Below are 18,245 nucleotides of genomic sequence, written 5' to 3' on the forward strand. Positions count from 1 at the left end.
AGAGCTGGTAAGCAGAGAAGTTCAAATCCAGGCAGTACGACTCTTCAGCCTACATAAAAATACACACACACACGTGTATATATATAGATATATATTTTCATGGTATATTCAGAGTAAGCACATAATAGATGCTGGGCACAGAGATAGAAAAATAAGACTTTTCTTTCCCTTGGATGCTCTTGTAGGGGCAGAATGCTTGTAAGATGATAAATTGCTGTGCATTGAGATAGATATTAGCATTTAGGCAGGGACATTGGAGAGCATTACCGTATGGTTTCCAAAGGATAGTTGTGATACTTTTTGATATGCTTATCACCTTTCTTACACAAAAGAGAATACAGTTAGAACAGGAAAATTGATATGTTTGAGAGAAGGATCAAAGAATTGCTATATTTTTTTAAACTATATCCTGTAGCTTGTTCAGAGATATTCCATTCTTAATTACTCAATCAATGCATTTTTTAATGACCAAAAATGCTGACTATAGCTATACACCACACCATACCACACACATACATAGGCATATGTGTATATACAATTTTATATATATATATATATATATATATATACACGTATGTATGCACATACACACACAGAGAATGTCCAGTCAAAAAATAAGCATTGCTTCAGACAAAAGCAGCTGGCTCTATGAGATGCACTTTTGAAAGAAAAAAAACAGAATAAAGTAGCTTCTAACCAAATTTCCCATTTCAAGGAGAATGCAAAATTTGTCTCATTACTCTAAAAATTAGTAAATCAAGAGTGATTGTTTTATTAAAAAGTCCAGAAGCACTACATTTTGAAAACCACAGGAAACTTGGTAGCAATTGAGCGTTTTTATTTTGGAGATGGTTATTGGTGGGAAAAGGTCCCTAGGTGGCTCCACTGGTTTACACTCGACTAACCCAAAGTTGGTGATTTGAACTCACCCAGTGTTATCATGGAAGAAACTTCCTGGCAATCTACTCCTTAAAGATTACAGCCAAGAAAACTCCGTGGAGCAGTTCTGCTCTTTAACACATGGGACCTCCATGAGTTGTAATCAACTCCACAACAAAGAAAAACATGGAGGGGCGGAGCTTTTAAAATAAAACCATATCAAAATATTTTAATGAAATGAAATCAAAGCTAGCATAAGAGCAAAATGAACTATCACTGTCACCTCTGTGGAAAAGGGGTAGGTTTATGTCTGGCTATGTTGTTGTGTGCCATTGAGTCAATTCTGATTCATACTGACCCTATAGGAGAGAGTAGAACTGCCCCTTAGGGTTTTCCTAAGTTATAAATCTTTACAGGAGCAAATTGTGGCTAAACGTTCGACAAGTAACCAAAAGGTTATGGCAGTCTGCTTCCACAAAGATTAAACCAAAAACCAAATCTGTTGCCACCAAGTCGATTCTGACTCATAGCGACCCTACAGGTCAGAGTAGAACTGCCCCAAAGAGTTTCCAAGGAGCAGCTGGTGGATTTGAACTGACGACCTTTTGGTTAGCAGCTGTTGCACTTAACCACTCTGCCACCAGGGTTTCCGTAAAGATTACAGCCTTGGAAACCCTATGGGGGCAGTTCTAGTCTGTCCTATAGGGTCTCTGTGAGTTGGGGTTGACTCTACAGCAATGGGTAGCGTTGCTATCAGCTGAACTGCAATTTTTTTTTTTTTTTTTAATGGTGTCACTATGAGTCAGAGTCTACTCGATGGCAGTGGGTTTGGCTTGGTTTTTGGTTTAATCTCCACAGAGATAGACCTGCCTAAGGACCTGGGCATGAACCATTTGGAAACTCATTGTTCACAGATTAGAAATTTCTTCCATAGGCATTTCTTCTGCCTGAAGTCTAGCCAGGTTCAAAATTTAACTTGTTTCTCTATCGCAGGGGAGAGAGAGCATATGTCATGAGCAAAGTCATGTATACAATGCAATCCAAAGTAGTTTACCAAGAAATAGCAGCCATTTTGAAATGTCACCCTATGTAGAAACAGAAAAACTATTGAAAGCTCAGAACACAGCCAGGTTTAAAAGTTGTTTTCCCTGGATATTTGCTAAACATCCATCAAATTAACTAACTTTGAGTTTGCTAGAACTTACTATTCCATGAAACTGCTGATGAAAAAGAATGCATCTGGTTATTTACTTAGCTGTTTTTCCCCAGCTTCCTGAATGAAAATAAATTCCTTTACATATTAACATGATAGGAGATCCAGTTCTTATGCTTTTACATCAGTTTAGTATTTTAATGACTTATATTTATGAACATTGGACATGATACTAAAATTATTTTTATTCTCCTTCCCCTATTGATTTCAATGTGTATTTAAAAACAAAAGATTTAGCAGCAGAAATATTTTAGGATGAGAGTGTCTCTTAGTGCATTTTAATTCATTTCCGTGAATGTTCATAGCTACCCTAGTTTTCTTTTCTTTTTCTCTTGTTCTGAATATTTCCTGGGTACCTAGTGTCTCTTTGCTTTTTTTACCACCCCTCACCTTCTTAACATAATTCAACTTTAACTAGATGTTTTGTTGGGAAGACTTGTTAAATTAATTCATGATAATGACTTTCTCAACTTGCAGTAGGTTAAACAAAACTCTTGAAGCAAGGGAATGAAACCTAAAAATTTAGTATTTCAGATTTTAAATCGAGGAGAGGGTTCACTTTTATAACTGGGAGTCTTCCTAGGTCTTCTCAAATCACATAAGTACCATATTCTCTTTGTATATGGAAAGCTGATGCAGCAAGCTTTCAGTGATTGCTCAAACAGAGCTAATTACTGTAAAGGACAGTTCCTGAATCAGGGAGGCTTATGTATACAGCTTTGATAAAAATAACTGCTTACAAATAACCTATTATATTTCAAAACATGGTTTTAAATTTTAGCTAGGAATAAGGCATGTTGTTGTTGTTCTTCTGTCGTGGAGTCGATTCTGACTCATTGAGACCCTGTATGGCACAGTACAACTGCCCCATAAGGTTTCCTAGGCTGTAATCTTTAAGAGGGCAGCTTGCCAGATCTGTTCTCCTGCAGAGCGGCTGGCGTGTTTAAACTGCCAGTCTTTTGATTAGCAGCAAAGCCTTTAACTGTTGCACCACCAGGGCTCCTAGAAACAAGACATGCTTTCATTAAAATGAGAAACAGATTACATAAAAAAGCAGGAATAGGAAATAAACCTTCAGAGCTCCAGGAATACCTTCTAACAAATATTTGCACATCAACAGGTATATCCTGAGTGGATGTTCTGGCCACTTTTTTGTGCATGGGAAGAGATCGCCATGGGAAGGTGCTCTGCTTTTCTGTTCTTACATTAAAAGGGAAAGGAAGGAGGATAGTAAACTGCCTTTTATTCCCATCAGAAATTGTACGGAGGGACTCAAAGCACTGCAGAAATCAACAATAGGTTGAGACAAATGTATGCGCTCAAAAGTATTTATAAATTTGGCAAGAGCCAGTGAAAAAAGGCTACTCAGAACATTTCTTAAGACAAAAGTTAAGACCTGTTCTGAAACAATTTTAAAAAAATTAAGGAGTGTTAAAAATAATATTAAAACGTGCTGGCATTGCTTCAAATCTCTCCCTAAAATTAACCTCTTAGTTTCTATTATATTGTCAAATGCAGGTAGTCCCTAACTTATGATGGGGTTCCATTCTTATGACTCCATTTTAAGTCGGTTCTGACATAAGTTGAATACCTCATTTGTTATTTTTAGTTTTTCTTATTATTGCTTTTTATTTATCAGTATTTTTATAAATCCAATCTTTGTCTTTGGGGGTTGTTATGAAAATGATAACATCGGCAAATTATACCCTGCAATATTGTACATAATACATATTACTAACAATAAGATGTACCAAAAAAAAAGGACGATCGTAAGTGAAGTTCATCATAACTCTAACACATCATAAGTTAGGGACTACCTGTAATATAATTTGTATTAATAAAGCATTTTTAGTAGTAGAACAGGAAAAGTATGAGTATCTGCTCAGGTACCACAGGATGGTTTTGTGTCCTGCTGGGAAAGATGAGAGGGCAGTCAAACCAGGCCCCAGTTGAGGCCCAGAGAGAATCTGAGTCATCATCTATACCAGAAATAAAGCATCAAGGCCAAAATTCTAGATAGAATTCAGGATGTGGGAATAAATCAAGACTGATTTGAAAACCAGAGAGTCTGCTTTTTATAAATTGCTAACTCTGTGAGGAGCAGCAGAGCTGAAGGTGAAAGAGGGTGTAAGTTGTCAGGTGCCTTCAAGTCAGTTCTGACTCATAGCAACCCCATGTACAACAGAAGGAAAGCTATCCGGTCCTGTGCCATCCTCACAATCGTTGCTATGTTTGAGCCCATCTCTGTAGCCACTGTGTCAAATCAGCTTGGCAAGGGTCTTCCTCTCTTCTCACTGACCCTCTGCTTTACCAAGCATGATGTCCTTCTCCAGGGCCTGGTCCCTCCTGATGTCCAAAGTAATGTAAGTAGCCTTGCCAATTCTGCAGGGCTGGCATATTTCTCTCAATTGTTCACCCCGGCGGTAAGAGCTCAATGGTTCCATGTATCAGTACCACAGCCCCGCTGTGGCAAGGCTGAATTGCAGGCATAATGCCTAAGTGGAGATAATAGGCCTCTAAAGTTCTGACCTAGAATTTCCAACCCTGTAAAAAGAAAAAAAAAAAAGTCTGGAGACTAATCATCTGGCCTGGGAAACGGGTGAACCATTGTTATTAAAACAAATAAACATGTCAGCTTTAATGTAAAAAAAGAAATTAGACATGGGCATGGATAACCAAATCACCAAGTTTTTTTTTTAAGAAAAATTCCATACATTTACAAAATCACCTTGGGGCAAATTACAAAGAAATTACAAACATATTGAAAAGAGGCTTTATATTAGACAAAATTATCAGAGTTTTTCCCTGTCTTTCATGTTATCCCAAGGAATTTAGTAGAATACATCTAGTAGGATAAATACTTAATAAATGTCTTTTGACTAAGCCAATGACTGAATGAGTAATTAAAAGAATGAGTTCACCAGTGAACAAACCAATTTTCTCCAGGCTTCAGGACAGATGGAAGCCCTAGTGACGAAGTGGTTAAGTGCTACGGCTAAAAAAAAAAAAAAATTTTTTTTTTTTTCCTACTAACCAAAAAAAAGAGGTCAGCAGTTTAAATCCTCCAGGCGCTCCTTGGAAACTCTATGGGGCAGTTCTGCCCTGTCCTACGGGGTCATTATGAGTCAGAATCCACTCTACAGCAACAGGTTCAGCCACAGTTAAAAATTCAGTCTTCCCAGAGGCTATTATAACCCCTTGCTCTCTATTTAGCTGCATTTCCTGAAGGAGTGGTTATATAAATTGCCTCCAGGGCTCACCACAGCCATTTCTTAAAATGTTAGTATCTGCCTTCAACTCTGACAAGTGATCAAAGTGGTGATCTTCCAGGCCCTGATGACACCCTCCTCTAAATTCAAAGCCTTTTTTTCTCAGTCGACGTTCACCTTTCTGAAGCACTTATAAGACTTGAACACAATCTCTTAAATTTCCTAATCTTTATAATAGTAATTATGAAACTCGATATAATTAATGTGTGCTTGAAATGTACTTTTTTTTTTTTTTCTGTAACTCAATTTAATATACATTTGAGTCTCCCTTCTGCTAGGGTTATAAAAATGTCATCTCATTCAATTCAGGGTTTCTTCCCTCTTTACCAGATATGGCGTCTGTTTTCTGGGTTACGTATGTAGCAAGTCTCAAAGCACTGCAGGCATTGGGGAGATCTTGGTCCTTGGTCATCCAGTGTTCCTACTGGTTTCCATTGAGATGTAGATGACTCAGTCTCGCCTTAAGGCTAGCCCACGGAGATCAATGTTTATTTTTCTTTCCTCACAGGAGTAAGAGTGCTTCAGATCCTGTTAACTCCCTCTGCCACTACAGAGCCATTCTTAGGTGTACCAGCAGTCATTAAGCCTATCTCAGTCCCTGTCTATCCCATCACACAACCATTTCTTCTCTAGAGTTTTCCTGCCTTGCCAAGGCTTTACCTAGAAAGCAAGGCAAGAAGGTCTTTGCAATTCAATCTTATAAATTAGAGATCATGTCATCTGCCTTGAGGATCAGCTGACTGGGGCAGGAAGCAGGGTCTCCTTTTCTAGGGTTCTAAGATATCTGCTTACAACTGTTGATCCTCCCTGATCCCAACCTGGAGAATCTTTAGGGGATCTAGGAAAAGAATCAGCTTTGTGTTTACTCCTAGTAGATGCAGTTTGCTTGATTATTTTCTCTGCCATAATGCTCAAAGACTATTTTGAAACTCAAAGCCAAGGATTGATTTATTTTTTGTTAGGTGTGTGTGCATATCTGATTATGTCCTTAGAAAATTTCTTTGAAAGTAAAATTACTGAATTATAAAGGGTTTACTCAATGGATAGCAATAGTACCCTCTAGAAAAATTACACTAGTTTTTGTATATTGTTATAATTGTTCTATTTTATTATTAGTTATTATTGTTACTCTTACTATGTATAATTTATAAATTAAACTTTATCATATGTATGTATGTATATATGGGACAAATCCCTGTTTTCCGGCATCCACGGGAGGTCTTGAAACATATCCCCCACAGATAAGGGGGGACTACTGTATAAAATATACCATATTTCACTTTGAAACTGTGAAGTGTTTTGCAAAAACTGTTATTTGGAGATACTCGTAGGAGATACATGACAACATAAAGGATACGGTGTTCATATCAATTGATTATATTCAAACCAAAATAATTTTTGAAAATTTTGCCAATGATGTTATCACACATATGGATAGGTTGATTATCAAAGTTCTTACTCGATGGGGTTGCCAGATAAATTACAGCTAAATTTGCATTTCCAGTTAATGAAGGATAGATTTTTTTTTTTAGTAATGTAAGCCCCAAGTATCGTATGGGACATACATATACTAAAAAACTTATTCATTGTTTATTTGAAGTTAAAACTTAACTGGGCACCCTGTATATTTTTTTGCGAAGTATGTCCATCAGGATATTTAAAATACCAAGACTACAGTGAAGTTAAATTGGTTAGAAGTCTTTTAGAGGTGTTGCTTTCTGGCAGTCCAGAAAGTTTTCAAGCATTCGTTTCCATGGGAAAGAGAGAGTTGGCCTTTTGATCGTTCCATAGCTACTTACTCCCGCACTGTCTGAAGTCAGACACAAGAAAGAGTCATGGAACTTCAAGTTAAATCAGTTAATTGGGGATAAAGATGATACTTGGAAAATTCACAAAATAAAGATTCAAGTTTGAATAAGTTTGCAAAGTGCCTCTCAAAAAATATGGGTGTGCTGTCATGCTTTCTTGAAATTTCAATCTTTGGGATTTTAATCTGATACTATTTTCAGATTTGTCTCTTAGGGAAGAGAACATTGAAGCTCTCCCCCTTAAGAGATGTCTTTCGTGTCATTAATTGTCTTTCAGAGTGTGGAAGGAGAACACCATGAGAAGGCGGTGGAACTACTCAAGGCTGCTAAGGACAGTGTCAAACTGGTGGTGCGGTATACTCCAAAAGTCCTGGAAGAAATGGAAGCTCGATTTGAAAAGCTACGGACAGCCCGGCGCCGGCAGCAGCAGCAATTGCTAATTCAACAGCAGCAACAGCAGCAGCAGCAACAAACACAGCAGAACCACATGTCATAGGTGAAAAGTGCCTCATTCTCAAAGGAAATGATTATTCTTTATATAGCTTTTTAGCTGAAACAAAATCACTGAATTTAATAATCCAAACAAAACCAAACACACACAAAAAACACAATTCTGTCAGAGTGGTTGGCAGATTCTGCAGCCGTAGCTCTTAACCACTGCTCCAGGGCTCCATAAACAAAATAGTTGCTTATTTTATGTCCTTTAGCCATATTCCCCCCAAATATAAGATATTTTGGAAGACAGTAGACTTTGGAAGGGCAGCTACAGACTATATCATAGCTTTATACCAAGTAGAAAAAATACCTCTGTACAAACCCAGATCCTCAGCTACATGACCAGGTGAGATGAGTGTGTGCTAGATTCCAACCCCAACTCTCCTTGGCCAGTTCCCTTTGGACTATGTACAAATGGCACAACTGAATATCACCTCCAAACCAAAAACAACAAACCCTGTTGATTCAGACTCATAGTGACCCTATAGGACAGAGCAGAACTGCCACCTAAGGTTTACTTTCTCACAATTTAGGAGGCTAGAAGTCCAAATCCAGGGTGCAGGCTCTAGGAAGGCTTTTTGTCTCTGTCAGCCCTGGAGGAAGGTCCTTGTCTGTTTTGAGCTTCTGCTCCTGGACAGTCTTCATGTGGCTTGGCATCTCTCTTTCCCCATCTCTGCTTAAAAGAGATTGACTCAAGATACACTCTATACTGACCCTGCCTTATTAGCATAACAAAGACAACCCATTCCCGAATGGGATTATAACCACAGGTATAGAGATTAGGATTTATAACACATATTTTTAGGGGACATAATTCAATCCAAAACAGATGTCTTTATCTGAAATCACATACCATTGTAAAAAGCACATTTATTTCACCATATGTATTATTCAACACCACTGTGTGTCAGGCAATGTTCAGTGGGCTACAGAAAGAGCATAAACAAAGTCAAGTCCTTGCTTTCATGGTGCTTACATTCTGGTTGGAGTTGATAGTTAATAAACAAACCAACAAGTAAATAAAAATACCCAATTGGGATCAGCGCTTTGCTGAGTTAAAATAGTGTTTTGATAGAGAGTGGCTAGGTGACTACTTTAGATTGAGTGGCCAGGTAAGACCTTAAGAACCCATTGCCTTCAAGTTGATTCTGACTTATTGTAGAACTGCCCCATAGGGTTTCCGAGGAGCAGCTGGTGGATTCGAACAGCCAACCTTTTGGTTAGCAGCTGGGCTCTAAGCTACTACTCTACCAGGGCTCCAGACCTTTAGAAGTAGGCGATATTAAGCTGAGACTGAATGACAAGGAGGAGCCAGCCATGTGATGATCCAAGAAAAGCAGAAGAAGAGGAGAAAACAGTAGCCCTAAGGCAGGACTAGTTAGGTAGTTAAGGAATAGTGACTGAGAAGGACACAAAACCCAAACCCATTGCCATTGAGTTGATTCCAACTCATAGAGACCCTGTAGGACAGGGTAGAACTGCCCCATATGGTTCCCAAGACCACAGATCTTTACAGAAGCAGATTGCCACATCTTTTTCCCAGAGAGTGACTGGTGGGTTCAAACCTCTGACCTTTCAGTTAGCAGCTAAGTGTTTTAGCTGTGTCGCCAGAGGTCCTTTTGAGAAGGATAGTAGTGTATTATTACGAGGTGAATGAGATAGGTGGAGGCTAGTCACAGAGAGCTTTGTAAGCCACTGAGGAAAGTGAGATTTTATTGCATTGGAAACCAAAGATTTTAATGCAAAGGAGCGACACGATCTGATTTATGTTTTAAAAAGAGCACTCTGGCTGGTATGGAGAGAATGGATTATCACAGTGTAAAAGTAGAAGCAGAGAGCAATTATGAGGCTATTATATAGTCATTCAGGCAAGAGATAATGGTGCATTGGGCTAGGATTATGTAGTTAAAATGGCGTGATACAAATAAATGGATATGGACAGGCCATTTTGTCCATAACTTTGTCCTCTGTTATCCATGCCAAATACAAAGGTCATATACCTTATAGAATTCATTCAGTGGCCTTTTTGGTAATAACGTTGTTGTTAGGTGCTGCCGAGTCAGTTCTGACTCATGTACAACAGAACAAACACTGCCCAGTCTTGCGCCATCCTCATAATCGTTGTTATGCTTGAGCCCACCGTTGCAGCCACTGTGTCATCTGATAATAATAACATTGAAACTCTTTCCACTACCTAGCTCAGTTTTTCCTCCATCCTCAATAATACAGACTCCTACCAATTTTCCTAATTGGTTTACCACAATGACCATATTAAAATTGTTCAGAAGTGTTTCAAAAGAAATATGTTGCCATTGAGACTTCCGAAGTCTTAGTAAAAGCTTTCAATATTATGCTCCTTTAATCCTCTTTGGAGGTATAGAACGTGGCCTTAAATATTTGCTGGGCCGTGTACTTAATTTCATTTCTCTAGTCCATCAATCTTCATTAAATCATCTCAGAGTTTCCTATTATCTCATACCAAAGGCTAACATTTTTTTTAATTATTGTAAAAATATAGAGAACACAACACTTGCCAGTTCAACATTTTTCGATTGTCTATTCCAATCAAATCAATTACATCAATCATATTGTGCACTCATCAGCGATTTCCATTGCCAAATTCCTCTTACACTACATCCTCTTGTCCCTGATATCCATGATTAAACTCTTATCTCTATATGTTTCCCTATTCTAGGTATTTCATATCAATGAAATCATACAATAGTTTTCCTTTTGTGATTGGCAGATTTTACTCAGTATAACATTTTCAAGGTTCATCCATGTTGTGGCATATAACAAAAGACATTCACACACTATGTTTTTATTCCTTGCATGGTATATGGTAGAGCTCTATTTAAGAAAACATGAATTTATATTTATGCTTGCCAAGATAACATTTGTAATACATACAGTCACAGCCCCTTGAGATGAAGTAGTGACCAATTCAAGAACATGCAAAATACAACCAAGTCGTGTCATCCATGGATTTTATGGTGAATTCAGTCAAAGAGGCCTACATTAGCTCTTGTTTGACTTTTAATTAATTAGATTTTTAAGGATTAAATGAGATTTGTTACACTTGCTAACTCATACTAAGATTGATTCTGAGAAGAGATTTGAAGCTAATTTGACCTATTTGCTTGGGACAAATCTCTAATATTTCTTTTCTGTTTTTAAGTTTGACCAGTCTAGCAAAACCAGGTAGAGCAAAATACTTGTGGGATATGGGTTTGTTGTTTATCAGATGAAATATAGTTTCTGTTTTCTAACTTCGAAATAATTATATTTTTCTAAGATGGGTAAGTTATCAAGTAGCTAGCAATGTGGAAATGGGAGCTACAAATGGAAAACAGTTTACATGCAAGTATTATATGGAGAAGTTGCCTCTTGTGCTTAATTTTAATTTTAAACTCTCCTGAAGTTATGTTATAGTTCTCTCTAACCTTTAGAACTCAAAAATTGATAATCAGGAACAATAGCTTACATTTCTTAAAATGTAAAAGCTATGATCACTGTAAAACCATATGATAGAAATCTAAACAGAGAATACAATTTTTTTTTTAATGCTGTACCCAGCTTTTTTGAGAAAGGATGTTGTGTTTATTTGGTTTTAAGCATCTCAGTTTTAAAGTGTGAGTTCAATGACACCCGTATTTCACCTTTTGTTGTTGTTAGTTGCTGGCAAGTTGATTCTGACTTGTGGTGACCCTAGATTCCCAAAAAATAAAAGGAACAGAAACATTTCTTGAAAAATCAGTATTCTGAGGAAGTCATGACCAAAATCTTTAGCTTCCCTGACCTCTTATTGCTGGATCCAGGAGGGAGGATTCATTACATCCAAAACTAATGCTAGATTCTAACAGGTTTGCAGAGTAGCTGGAGTTTGCCAGTGGCCTCGCCAACTTCCTTTTCCTCCTTCTCTTGAGGTTCCCATTTCCTTTATTTTGTCCGCTGTTCACCATACCTTCCATATGACTGACACAGCCACAGTCATGATGATCTGATACAGGGAATCACTACTAGAACTGCCATCCCAGTCAATGAGAGGACCAGGTCCCAGAGGATGAATCTGATAAAGTGAATCCAAGGAACCCAGTGTTACTGAGCATAAACTGGACCAGAAGTAGTAAACACAATGCTAACATTTATTCAGCAATTACTATGTGATGAAAATTCGTCTAAGAGCTTCATATACTAAATTACTTAATCTCCACAGTAACCTATGAGGTTTTTAATCTCATTTTAAAGTAGGAAACTGAGGCATAAGGATTTATACAACATTTTCCAGCTAGTAAGTGGTATCTGGTGGCACAGTGGTTAAGAGCTTTGGCTGCTAACCAAAAGGTCAGCAGTTCGAATCCACCAGCCACTCCTTGGAACCCTAGGGGGCAGTTCTACTCTGTCCTATAGGGTTGCTATGAGTTGGAATCGACTTGAAGGCAATGGATTTTGTTTAAGTGATGAGGCCAGGATTCAAACCCAGGAAGGTGAGTTTCAAAACCTCATCCTTTATCTGTTTTACCACACTGCCTCTTTGTTCAATGGAACCTACCTTTATGTACCCCTACCCCACACCTTAGATACACTCATGTGAGTTTTCTGGGGATTCAGTTCTGGCCATTGACGTCTTTATCTAAGTCTCACCCTGCCTAGAGTTAGGATTACCCAACTCACCTCCAAAACAGCACCCTATATTTCAAAGTACCTCATCATCATAGCTAAACTACGTTAGCAAGGTAATTAGATCAATAAAACATACTAATATGAAAAGAGGCTTTTGTTTCCATTAAAAAAGCATCTGTAATCTGTTGAATTATAAATTATGGGACCGAGGGAAATATTCAGAACGTTTGGTGCAGGTGATTCTTCTTAATGAGTCTTTCAGTCACCCATGTTTTGGCTGTCTGGTGCTCTCACAGTTGCTGGTATATATTTCAGGCCTATTACCCCTCTGAATAGATAAAGGACCTCAAGATTCTTAACAAGGCTTACCTGTTCTCAGTCCCGTTCTCTCAGCAGTCATGTTCTCTGTTTTCCAAGGGAACATACAGCTGTAAGATTAATTCATTCATTAGAAACTAATCTCTGGAGCTGTCACTTAATTGCTAAGTGACCTTAAGCAAGTTATTCAATTGAAGTCTTGGTAAAATGGTCTGTAAAAAAAGAAAAAAACATTTCCATCGAGTCAATTCCGACTCCTAGAGACCCTAGAGAACAGAGTAGAACTGCCCTACAGGGTTTCCAAGGAACAGCTGCTGGATTTGAACTGCTGACCTTTTGGTTAGCAGCTGAATGCTTAACACTGCACCACCACAGCTCCTAGTGCCATTAAATAAGAAAAAAAGTATGTAAAACCTTTAACCAAAGATACGGCAATTAGCTCTGAGTAAATTTTAGCTCGCTATCTAGCAGTAGTAATAGTAGTGGTAGTATGGTAGTTAAAAGGCTAATGCTTTTTATATAATTCCTGAAGAAACACAGTAGCCTGAAACAAGTTTTCAAGTCTACTCTGTAGGTCTCAGGGGTCCTGCAGAGGTACCTTATCCAGAGCTTTAGGAGGTCTGGCAATGGGAGAGGGTTAGCACAGACTAGAGATTACTAAGCTGGCTCCTCATTTTCATGTCAACCAGAGCAAATTGGTTCAAAATTTGTTTTGTATGTTGTGCTCTGTGTTCACTAAAATGAAAATATCAGTAGCATTGAAAACAAAGATTGAAGGCCACTGTTTTCCCTGAAAGAAATGACTCTGTAACAGCAGAAGAAAAAAACAATTGTCTGTCGAGCCAACTCTGACTCATGGTGGCCCCATGTGGCTCAGAGCAGAACTGTGTCCCATAGGACTTTCTGATTTTTCAGGAGATTGCCAGGCCTTTCTTTTGAGGCACCTCTGTTTGGACTCATACATCAAGCCTTTTGGTTAGCAGCCAAACATATTAACCATTTGTTGGGGAATGTCTTAGTCATCTTAGTGCTGCTATAACAGAAATACCACAAGTGGATGGCTTTAAAAAAGAGAAATTTATTCTCTCACAGTCTGTTGTTATTGTTACGTGTGAAAGAGTCAGTTCTGACTCATAGCAACCCTACGAACAACAGAACGAAACACTGCCTGGTTCTGCACTATCCTTTCATTGTTATGTTTGAGCCCATTGTTGCAGTCACTATGTCAATACATCTCATGGAGGGTCTTCCTCTTTTTCTTTGACCCTCTACTTTACCAAGCACGATATCATTCTCTAAGGATTAATACCTCCTCATAACATGTCCAAAGTACGTGAGATATAATCTCGCCATCCTTGTTGCTAAGAACATTCTGGCTGTACTTCTTCCAAGACAGATTTTTTCATTCTCTGGCAGTCCATGGCATATTTAATATTCTTTGCAAAACCATAATTCAAAAGCACCAATTCTTCTTTGGTCCTCCTTATTCATTGTCCAGCTTTTGCAAGCAGATGAGGCAATTGAAAACACCATGGCTTGGGTCAGGAGCACCTTAGTCTTCAAGGTGACGTCTTTGTCTTTTAACACTTTAAAGAGGTCTTCTGCAGCAGATTTGCCCGATGCAATGCATCCTTTGATTTTTTGACTGCTGCTTCCATGGCTGTTGATTGTGGATCAAAGTGAAATGAAACCCTTGACAACTTCAGTCTTTTCTGCATTGATCCGATGTGGCTTATTGCTCCAGTTGTGAGGATTTTTGTTTTCTTTATGTTGAGGTGTAATCCATACTGACGGCTATGGTCTTTGATCTTTATCAGTAAGTGCTTCAAGTCCTCTTCACTTTCAGCAAGCAAGGTTGTGTCATCTGCATAATGCAAGTTGTTAATGAGTCTTCCTCCAATTCTGATGCCCTGTTCTTCTTCATATAGTCCAGCTTCTCAGATTATTTGCTCAGCATACAGATTGAATAGGTATGGTGAAAGGATACATCCCTGACCTGACATCTTTCCTGACTAAACTACTCAGTATCCCCTTGTCCTGTCTGAACAACTGCTTCTTGGTCTGTGTACAGGTTCCTCATGATTACAATTAAGTGTTCTGGAACCCCCATTCTTTACAATATTATCCATAATTTGTTATGATCCACACAGTCGAATGCCTCTTCACAGTCAATAAAGCACAGGTAAATATCTTTCTGGTATTCTCTGCTTTTAGCCAGTATCCATCTGACATCAGCAATGATAGCCCTCATTCCACATCCTCTTCTGAATCCTGCCTGAATTTCTGGCACTTCCCTGTCAATGTACTGCTGCAACCACTTTTGAATGATCTTCAGCTAAATTTTACTAGAGTGTGATATTAATGATATTGTTCAATAATTTCCACATTCAGTGGGATCACCTTTCTTGGGACTAGGCATAAATATGGATGTCTTCCAGTCAGTTGGCCAGGTAGCTGTCCAAATTTCTTGGCATAGACGAGTGAGCACTTCCAGCGCTGCATCCATTTGTTGAAACATCTCAGTTGGTATTCTGACAATTCCTAGAACCTTGTTTTTCACCAGTACCTTTGGTGCAGCTTGAACCTCTTCCTTCAGTGCCACTGGTTCCTGATCATATGCTACGTCCTGAAGTGGTTGAATGTCCACCAATTCTTTTTGGTAGAGTGACTTTGTGTGTTCTTTCCATCTTTTTTTGATGCTTCCTGTGTCGTTTAATAGTTTCCCCTTAGGATTCTGTAATACTGCAACTCAAGGCTTGAATTTTTTTCTTCAGTTCTTTCAGCTTGAGAAATGTGGAGCCTTTTCTTCCCTTTTGGTTTTCAAAGTCCAGGTCTCTTTACATGTCTTTATAACACTTTACTTTGTCTTCTCGAGCTACCCTTTGAAATCTTCTGTTTAGCTCCTTTACTTCATCATTTCTTCCATTTGCTTTAGCTACTCAACGTTCAGGAGCAAGTTTCCGAGTCTCCTCTGACATCTGCTTTGGTCTTTTCTTTCTTTCCTTTCTTCTTAATGACCTCTTGATTTCTTCATGTATGATATCTTTGATGTCATTTCACAATTCATCTGGTCTTTTGTCATTAGTATTCAACATGTCAAATCTATTCCTGAGATGGTCTCTAAATTCAGGTGATGTCTTAGTCATCTAGTGCTGCTATAAAACCAAAATATCACAAGTGGATGGCTTTAACAAAGAGAAATTTATTCTGTCACTGTCTATTAGGCTACAAGTCTAGCTTCAGGGTGTCAGCTTCAGGGGAAGGCTTTCTCTCTCTGTGGGCTCTGGAGGAAAGTCCTTGTCACCAATTTTTCCTTGGCTGAGGAGCTTCTCAGGCACAGGGACCCTGGGTCCAAAGGATGCTCTCTGCTTCTAGTGCTGCTTTCTTGGTGATATGAGGTTCTCCCTCTCTGCTGGGTTCCCTTTCCTTTTACCTCTTGTAAGATAAAAGGTGGTGCAGGCCACACCTCAGGAAAAGCCCCCTTACATTGGATCAGGGATGTGACCTGAGCAAGGATGTTACATCCTACCCTAATCCTCCTTAACATAATCTAATCTTGCCTCCTTAACCACAGGCAGAGGTTAGGATTTACAACACATGGGAAAATCATATCAGATGACAAAATGGTAGACAATCACACAATACTGGGAGTCATGACCTAGCCAAGTTGACAGATATTTTTGAGGAGACAGAATTCAACCCATGACAGGTAGGATACACTCAAGGTCACACTTTGGCTGTCATGGACTTGTTCTAATTTTTTTGAGCTTCAACTTGAACTTTCATATGAGCAATTGATGGTCTGTTCTACAGTCAGCCCCTGGCCTTGTTCCGACTGATGATATTGAGCTTTTCCAAAGATGTAGTCAATTTGATTCCTGTGTATTCCATCTGGAGAGGTTCATGTGTATAGTTGCCATTTATATTGTTGAAGAAAGGTCTAGGGGGCTAGAAGTCCGAACTTAAAGTGCTAGCTCCAGGCAAGGGCTTCCTCTCTCTGTCCACTCTGTGTGAAGATCCTTGTCATCAATCTTCCCCTGGTACAGGAGCTTCTCAGCTCAGCGACCCTGTGTCCAAAGGATGCGCTATGCTCCAGGTGTTTCTTACTTGATGATATGAAGTCCCCCTTGTCTCTCCGCTTGCTTCTCTCTTTTATGTCTCAAAAGAGATTGGCTTAAAACAAAACCCAGTCTTATAGATTGAGTCCTACCTCATTAACGTAACTGCCACTAATCCCACCTCATTAACATCATAGAGGTAGGATTTACAACACATAGGAAAATCATATCAGATGACAAAATGATGGACAATCACACGATACTAGGAATTATGGCCTAGCCAAATTGATACACATTTTGGGGGAACACAATTCAATCCATAACAGGGGAGGTGTTTGGGGTTGCTGCTCCCCCAAATCTGATCATATGGGCAGTTGTCTACTCTGTTCCATTCAATGTCAAACTGACATTGAATGGAACAGAGACAGAATTTCCTCTCTGTGGGAGGAAAGGTCAGACCTAATGTCTGCTTCAGAGATGAGATATTAGTGCTTACAGCTTATCAGAGAGAGGCTTTGCAGGCATGTATCTCAACAAATGCACTATTAAGCATCTTAAGAGTCATAATATAATATAATATAAAGGTTATCTATTATTTGTCTTCCTAAAGAAAAATATAGTCATCTGGAAATAGGAGGAAAAAATGTTTTATATTTAAAATGTTTCCAAACTGATGTTCTTTATTTCATTTTCAGAAATAACTGTGGCTTTTCCATTCTCATTGGATTATTTCTTCCTTTTTAAACATCAGATGATTTCTTCACACGTGGAAGATCATGCATGAATGATAGTGCCCACAGTAATCTTTGCTGTTCTCACATAGCACAAGCTGTTGATATATTTAGCATATTGTAGTTGACAAATAAGCATTAATGACTGATTTCTCATTACTTTTTTTCCCCTTTCAGGTCCTTGAGGGAAAGCTACTCGATCAAACATCTGATAGTCACAAATTTGAAACCGTGCTTCAGAATCCCAGCACATAGTAAAAGGAAAAGTCAACACTACTAATTATACCTGTCAAGAAGCTGTGAACATGTGGTGTATAAATTCTTTACCAAGGCAACTCGACACCTTCATTCTCTGGGCTTGAACCCCCATTGCTTACATGTTCTTTACACACACAGGCCTTCCACTCACTGCAGTGGGACTTCTCAGTGTGTAAGGGAGAGGTTTTCCAGTCTGCAGACTGAAAGGGTATAAAAGGAATAAAGTCCATGACTTTTGACTAAATCTCTAGGTCCAGGATTAAGTGAATCTTTGGTCTATAGCTTTTCCAGAGATTAACAAACCCCTTGTTAGGCTATAGTTCAAACTGCATCAGTTCAAGGTTGTTGCCACTCAAAAAAAACCTGCACATTCCCCTCACCCTGACCTCGTCCACAACCATACTGCTGAGTTGTCTGAATTGGAATTCCAATTAGTTACAAATTCAACCTTTAGCCCTCTCTTGAAAATGGCAAGCTATCATACTATACTTATACTCTATTCGGGTTCTAGAAGCAATTGACTTTTTATTTTGGTGTTTCCTTGGATTTTATTACATATTAATAGAGTGGGGCAATTTTAGCTCAACTTTTAG

General features: G+C 38.7%; 1 protein-coding gene across 1 annotated transcript in view; it reads left to right on the plus strand.

Annotated features, from left to right (window-relative positions):
• The window catches only part of LIN7A (lin-7 homolog A, crumbs cell polarity complex component), a 159,995-nt gene extending 141,849 nt beyond the window's left edge, over positions 1–18,146 (plus strand). The window contains exons 5-6 of the mRNA XM_064283786.1: positions 7,447–7,665; positions 17,572–18,146. Coding sequence (XP_064139856.1) covers positions 7,447–7,665 — 219 coding nt within the window. The 3' untranslated portion in view covers positions 17,572–18,146. The remainder of the gene's footprint in view (positions 1–7,446; positions 7,666–17,571) is intronic.
• The last annotated feature ends 99 nt before the right edge of the window (positions 18,147–18,245 follow it).

This window comes from Loxodonta africana, chromosome 4, assembly GCF_030014295.1.
Source record: "Loxodonta africana isolate mLoxAfr1 chromosome 4, mLoxAfr1.hap2, whole genome shotgun sequence".
NCBI lineage: Eukaryota > Metazoa > Chordata > Mammalia > Proboscidea > Elephantidae > Loxodonta > Loxodonta africana.